This window comes from Grus americana, chromosome 4 (genome assembly GCF_028858705.1).
Source record: "Grus americana isolate bGruAme1 chromosome 4, bGruAme1.mat, whole genome shotgun sequence".
Taxonomy (NCBI): Eukaryota; Metazoa; Chordata; class Aves; order Gruiformes; family Gruidae; genus Grus; species Grus americana.
Window position 1 is genome coordinate 56,229,915 of NC_072855.1, and position 7,586 is coordinate 56,237,500.

At 38.8% G+C, this 7,586-nt stretch overlaps 1 protein-coding gene across 10 annotated transcripts in view; it reads left to right on the top strand.

Moving 5' to 3' along the window:
- The window catches only part of GSTCD (glutathione S-transferase C-terminal domain containing), a 74,178-nt gene that overhangs the window by 53,357 nt on the left and 13,235 nt on the right, over positions 1–7,586 (top strand). For all 10 annotated transcript variants that reach the window (XR_008576806.1, XR_008576807.1, XM_054823440.1 and 7 more), the window contains 3 exons: positions 3,810–3,925; positions 4,142–4,186; positions 4,593–4,721. Coding sequence is in view for 8 of the 10 variants with exons in the window: in XM_054823440.1 (XP_054679415.1) it covers positions 3,810–3,925; positions 4,142–4,186; positions 4,593–4,721 (290 nt within the window). In the remaining 2 variants the exon portion in view is untranslated. The remainder of the gene's footprint in view (positions 1–3,809; positions 3,926–4,141; positions 4,187–4,592; positions 4,722–7,586) is intronic.

Consider the following 7,586-nt stretch of genomic DNA (forward strand, 5'->3'; position numbering starts at 1 on the left):
CCACGCTGAATTCTGTCAACAAAAAACTCTGTTTATGCTTTTATCATGCTTTTGGAAAGCCCATTTTTCTGTTTTTAGCTGAACCTGAAACTTTATTTTTGGAAGGCTAGCTTGCCCTTGTGTTGGGTTTGTGTGGCAAGGTTTTGGTAGCGGGGGGGCTACAGGGGTGGCTTCTGTGAGAAGCTGCTAGAAGCTTCCCCTGTGTCTGACAGAGCCAATGCCAGCCGGCTCCAAGACAGAGCCGCCGCTGGCCAAGGCCAAGCCAATCAGCGCCTCTGTGATAACATATTTAAGAAGAAAAAAAAAAAACCAGAGAGAGCTTTTGCAGCCAGAGAGAGGAGTGAGAAGATGTAAGAAACTCTGCAGACACCAAGGTCAGTGCAGATGGAGGGGGAGGAGGTGCTCCAGGTGCCAGAGCAGAGATCCCCCTGCAGCCTGTGGTGAAGGCCATGGTGAGGCAGGCTGTCCCCCTGCAGCCCATGGAGGAAGGATGAGGGGGTGTAGAGATTCCACCTGCAGCCCGTGGAGGACCCCACGCCGGAGCAGGTGGAGGCACCTGAAGGAGGCTGCGGCCCGTGGGAAGCCCACGCTGGAGCAAGTTCCAGGCCGGACCGGTGGACCCGTGAAGAGGGGAGCCCACGCCAGGGCAGGTTTGCTGGCAGGACTTGTGACCCCGTGGGGGACCCCACGCTGGAGCAGTTTGCTCCTGAAGGTCTGCACCCCGTGAGAGGGACTCCAGGCTGGAGCAGGGGAACGATGAGAGGAGTCCTCCCCCTGAGGAGGAGGAAGCGGCAGAAACACCGTGTAATGAACTGACCGTAACCCCCATTCCCTGTCCCCCTGTGCCGCTGAGGGGGGGGAAGGTTGAAGCCGGGAGTGAAGTCGAGCCTGGGAAGATAGGAGGGGTGGGGGGAGGTGTTTTAAGATTTGATTTTATTTCTCATTCCTCTACTCTGTTTTGCCTAGTAATAAATTAAATGAATTCCCTCTCTGAGTTCGGTCTGTGTTGCTTGTGACAACAATTAGTGAGTGATCTCTCCCTGTCCTTATCTCGACCCACAAGCATTTCGTTATGCCTTTTCTCCCCTGTTTGGTGAATGAGGGGAGTGAGAGAGCAGCTCTGGTGGGCACCTGCCCAGCCAGGGTCAACCCACCACAGCCCTAAATGCAGAACTGTCATAGCAGTGTTGCTGTCGGCATCCAAACCAGGTTGTTTAAAGCAAGCTGGGATTTACCGAGCTGAGCTGTAGTTGCACCTCTTACAGCTGTGTAATCGTAGTCAGATGTATATATTGTGTGGGGACAGCTTCTAGTGGGCTTCAAAGGTGGCTGTATCTGTTGGGAAGTCTGGACTTGCTCACTTGTTTATCAGATGAAAGAATTTGAATGTGACTCAGTTTCTTCCTGCCTCCATAAAAGGGCAAGACATCTGCTCATTTCTTTTTTTGTTTTAGAGCAGCAGCTATTTTATTAAGTACTTTTATCAGGTAGAATTGAAATAATTGAAACAAAACCAATAAGATCTGTTGATTGATGAAAACAAACCCAAGCAGTAGCCTGTATTATCAAGATAGAAGTCCCTGTTAATTGTGCCCCCCTTGCCACAGCTGTATTTCTGGTGTGGGGGATATAGCAGACCAATATAAATTAGATTTCTTCATTCTTTTCATGTATTGTTCAGGTAGCCCTAATTAAATTAAAGCTGTGTGCAGGACAACAGCTACTTTTTAAAACTCAATCAAGCCATTGTGATTGTGTGTATGGGTATGTGCATGCACATATATAAACATGTACACAGAGAAAGTACTTGTGTGTTTTTTAGGTATAGGATTTTCTAGGTATTAATGTCACAATACCTGTCTACCTAACCAATTATAAGTATGAACTCACAAGCTGAATTTCTAGGTCAAACACCGTGACAGCACTTGATTTTGCACATGCTGGAATGCTGGCATCTTCCATTGGCTACAGTTAGAACTGTAGATGTTGAGAACATTTGAACATTAGTTTATCAAATGGAAGCATGAAAATTAGAGGCAAGCTATGGAGAGTTTGCATAGATGTTTGGCACACAAGGCATTAGGGTTTCCAGTGTAGTCTTTCATAGAAGGTTTTTCCAAGGATCTACTCATGTGAAAGAGATGATTCCTTAAAATGTATTTATCATTTTACATAATGTGGTAAAGGTTTCAGTCCTTTTTTGTCATTAGAAAGCTTAATTTTCTGAGACTCTTCTTTATGGTAACTTTCACAAAGTGTAAAAAATGTTTGAAATGTAACAGTGGTTTCATTTTTATAAAATGTACTATTCTATACTTACAAAATTGATAAGAAGTGATGAGGTTGTGTTCAATCTCTTAATTTTCATTAAGAAGTATATGTTTTAATATGTTACCATGCAGTGCAGTCACCTAGGAATATTTTTTTTAAATGTCATTACTGGTTTTTTTAAATGACTGTGCAATAACTGTGCAGAATGAACTCTGCCCTGCTTCCTCTGCCTTTTGTTGTCCGTTTTTCTTTTCTTTGTCCTGACAGTATAGAATATAATATCTTGAAAAGTGATATGTTTTTTTCTCATTCTACCCAGAGCATTGTAGTGATAATTTTATCTGATTAATTTGTTGAATTTGATGGATTATTTGTAAAGTGAAATGTGATTTACGATAAAATATAATGCAAAATAATACATTTTCAGGATAGAGATTTGACCAATAAACTGTATAATAAATTCAATTTCTGATGATGATGAGAGATGAACTGCTTTTGTAGTAACCAGGAGACTTCACTGATTTGTGGGGTTTATTCTGAACTACTCCTAAGTACTGGGAAAAATGTATTTTTAATAGTTAATGAATTTAATACAAAACTGGAGAGTGCCTATACTCAAATATAATGTGGTGCTCCAAGTAGGAAATAGGTTCATATTTCAGAGAACATTAGGGTTGTTTGGTACACCTAAACCTCCTTCATGAGAACTCATTCAAGAGAGTTGTTTCAGTACCTTTTTTCTTATTGTAAAGATGAGCTCATGAATATTTTTACTGTCAGTATCTATGTCAAACTCTGCTTTCTGAACAAGCAGAGAGAGTATTAAATAGGTCTGTCAGCACTCTGTTAGCCCCACTGAGACAAAAAGCATCTTTACAAATGTACGTGCTGACTAAACAAATTCATTATATCTGAAGCAACTGTATGTTCGACTTTACCAAGCACATTTGAAACAAATTAATAGTTTTTCCATTTCTGGTTGTGTTACAGATGTGAAAGAAAGCCAGACTTTGCTACGCAGGAGTAGTCGCTTTGAGAAGTACTTCCTTGCACACACAGTCATTTAAATAAACAGGGCTGCTTATTATGAAAAGTGAAAATTGACAGGAGGAAGAGTACAACTTTTAAAAACAAGATGCTTAAGGGTACTGTATAGATACAGTAAGCAGGGATTTCTTTTGGCAACCTTACGGTGAATGGGTTTGAGCTCTGTTTCTGGGCATGATTGATAGGTTTGGAATATAATCAGGCTAGAGCTTACACCGATTTGATTATATAAAGTTTATGCTAGTCTGTTCCTAAGGATACAGTAGCAGCAACAAATGAAAAGTAAATTTTTAAATATGCTAAAGGTATAGAGAAAACTCTACCAAATATTTGTGAATTTAGCTCAAAGTGGATTTGGATGCCCAAGTGGTCCAGCCAGTTTTTAATCTCAGCCATAAATTTCATTTGCAATGCTCTGCTGTTACCCATTGAAAATTATCAATGTTGAGAACTGTTGATCACTATTTAGGCATTTTCTTTGTCATCCCCAGGAAAGATGTCTAGAGACCGGGCTCTGAGGAAACAGCAGCAATTGAATAATTTGGTAGCAACAGTGACAAAGCTTGCTAAGCCTGGAGACGTGATTGTGGATTTTTGCAGTGGAGGGGTAACGTATATTTTTGTTTATGTGATGCAATTTCTTTTAGCTTTCATCTTTGCAGTTCTGGGTGGTTGCTGCCACAAAGCAAAAGTACAAATGCTGAAGTTTTAGCTGCTTTCAAAGGTTCTGTCACTGGTTAGGGGATGCTTATAATGTAATGAATCAACAACAGGGGACGCTGAAAAGTGACTCAGATTTTATTGTTTGTTTTTGTTTTCACAGGGCCATGTTGGAATTGTTCTTGCTCACATGATGCCATCGTGTCAGGTAAATGCTAAATAAAAGGTATAGACAGCTTTTGGTTTCTGCTGATCATCTTAAAGAGATGTGCATGTATGGAGAAGAAACATGAAGACACAGTTGTCTCAGCAGAGGACTTAGATTTGAAACATACAAAATTTTAGCATAATCCCAAATGTGTGCAGTGCTTTCTTGAGAAAACAAAAGTTATAGGAAAATATAAAATATTTGCAAGCTGATTGATATTGGCAAGTATTAAATGCCTTCCATTGTTGTTGAGTTTCCTGCTAATAATTTTGGAGATCTCACGCTCTGCTACAAAGAATTTAGAGGTTTTCTCAACTAAACTACAAAGTTTTGTGCTTGTCGGTAACACTGTACTTTGATTTCTCAGTATTAGTTTGCCTTACTTTCTCCTATGTATGAAATCTAGGTGGTGCTCATAGAAAATAAGGAGTTGTCTCTGATCCGTGCTAAAGACAGAAGTGATGAACTAGGTTTAAACAACATTTGGTTCCTTCAAGCAAATTTGGACTATTTTAATGGGACTTTTAACATTGGGGTAAGTGTTTATAACTTTTCTACTTCAGAACTTCAGTGTCAGGTTAATTATTCTTAAAACAGCTAAAATATCTGAGAGAAGAAAATTCAGTGTGTCCTTACGGACAGGTATTTTTGATGCTATGAGAAGCACCCTTGTTATATTAATCTGTATTTAGTTATGTGTTTATTATTTGTTGTAAATCTGCATTGATTTTATATTACATGAGTGAAGAAAGAAGTGTCTGTTCCGATCAAATACAAAAATATCAGTGCTGCCTGACCATGTTGAAGAAAAAGTGGGGTAGATTCTTGGTTTAATCGTGCTATTTTAAAATCAGTGATTTGAAGAGGAGGCTAGTGTTGCTCAAATTAAGCCTGAGTACAGTAAAGTGAGATCAGAAGTGTAGTTAGGTGAAGATAAAAATATTTTGAGATAAAGCAAACAAGACTACACGATGCAAAACAGAGGAGGAACTATCATGACAGAGAGAATGTTATGATAATCATATACGTGCGTATTCATTGTGTAAAGTACACTCGAGCTATATTTCTAAAGGCAGAATATAATCTCAATTTTAGTAGGACTCATGCTGAGCACTGCTATTGCAGTCAACAGGTGATATTCTCACTCCTAGTTAACTGGAAATGAGCGGACCAAAGCAGGAATCAGTTGTGCAGGAGCATAGTAGGTGATTTGAATACTGATTCAAAGCATCTGTGTTAGACCCTGAAAGTAAATGAGATGAACATCCTCTCCAGAATTCTGCAGCCCTAGTGAGGAGTAAGGCATAAATAGTCTTTTGTGACTCTGTAAAGATTCCTGTCTTCCAGTTTTGTATTCTGTTAATAGAATATGAACTTTTGCAGCAAGCCCCGAGCTTTCAGTGCAAGTCTGACTGTTCTTTAAATCATCCATCCAAGGGCCTGTTTTGGCTTTAGCTGAGGATGTTTAATGCTGAAGGCTTATGGTACATGAACAGTGCTGTTTAACTATTTGGTTGGTTTATTTAATAATAGAAAAGAAATATAGTGCAGGAGAAAGAGGAGAGAATAAATTCTTTTAGCCCAGTCCTTCTGTAAATTTCCAATTCTCTAGCTTTATTTTCTGTGCTACATTGTCATTTGAATCTCAGTGAATGAACTAGAGCTATTTAAAAAAATCAGGATCTTATGAATAATTTACTGAATTCTGTATGTGAAATATGTAATAGTTTTTCAGTGAAATGAGTCTCTGATTTTGTGATCATTGGAGATCCTGTCTTCATTTTTTTGGGGTCTATTTTAAAGTTAATACTAAGTTAAATATCTTCGTGGAGTTTTTATTTAATAAAAAAATGTTATATTCTCTCTCTGAAGTTTTATGACAAGGAAAATAGTGAAGTATATGTCAGAAAAATTCACTTGGAAATTCTTTTCCAGACCTGTGATTTCAGTTTCTTTGACTTGATTTTATGGTCTATTCAACAGACAAACCTGGAGCTTTCCCTTTTTGGGACACCTGTATCAATCTCAGCTTCAGCATTAGTTTGTATCATACCATGATTCACTCTTCAGGATTAGCTCATTAACTCAGAATTAACTTTCCTATGCAGCCACATTTAAGACGGGAGCTGGCAGGTTTACTGGCCAGTAGCACAAGTCTTTGGCATGTTTGAAGGTAAATAATGTAAAGTTTAGCTGCCTTTGTGTCATTATGTCATGAACGCTAGTCTGGTACAAAAATGACAATATAATAGCATAATACATAGATGTGCATGAAGTTTGGCAATACATAATTTCTAAACCCATCTTCTGAGGCTTCTAAAGCTATTCACTCATTGCATGACTTCACCATTTTCAGTGAAACAATACAGTGTAAATGTGAGGGTGGACACAATGACAAATTCACTGGTTATAGTACCTGAAATTTCAAGAGGTATAGAAAAATGAATGTGACAGAAGTCATCATCTCTCTGCTTTTGGTATTAGTGTAAAACATGTTTATGTGCATTTTAGTTACCTTGGCATCAAATCTGCATTACGTAGCTATTTTCTTATCTGTTATCTGCCAGGAGTTCAAAAGCAGGTTAAAAAAAAAAAAAGTTGACCACTTCCCTTTTACTCCACATGAAATTTCTGCCCTTATGAATTGTTGGGGTAATGAAGATCAAGATTCTGAAACAACCTGTTTGAGTGCCAAGCTTACTTGTACGTTGTACTATTACATGCTGTAGTACAACCACCAACTGCAGTAAAGGATTTCAGTCTAAAAGTGAAAGCTTCCAAATATTTCACTGCAGTGTTCATTTACACGGCAACACTCTGAGGAGTCTTTGCGATCTTAATTGGTTTTAATACTTATATAGTACTCATAGTATCTCCGGTAATTTGTGAGAACAAATTGAAAATTTTAAGGTTTGAGGGTGTGCGTGTGTGGGTGTATTTTTGAGTGTGTTGAGTTCTTTTCTTTGTAAGATCACTAAGGTGAACCTGAGGTTTCACAAAACATTCTGTTCCCTTCACTTCTCTGGGTGTACTAGGCTATTCTGGGGAGTTGCAGTGCCAGAGGAGTAATACAGGGCCATGGTCTCACACTGCATTAGCACTGTTGCTCTCTTCAGGGGCTGCTTTGTTTTCCTGTGTCTGCAGATGTATGGATTTGTGAACCAAATGCGTTACCTGCATTAGTCCTTGTTTTTTATTTTACTCAGATAGTGAGTTTAATATATAGGATATCCTGAGAAAGCTTTGTCTTGAATTTTATTTGTGATTTTTTGCTTAACTAAATTGATTCTGAGAAACCCAAAGAAGTTGTCAGTTGGTGTAACAGTTCATGCAGGCTCAGCAAAGCTACTGGTTTTACCTGCTGCTGTTTTAAGGTCTCTTTTCCAAATGTGCAAGCAAA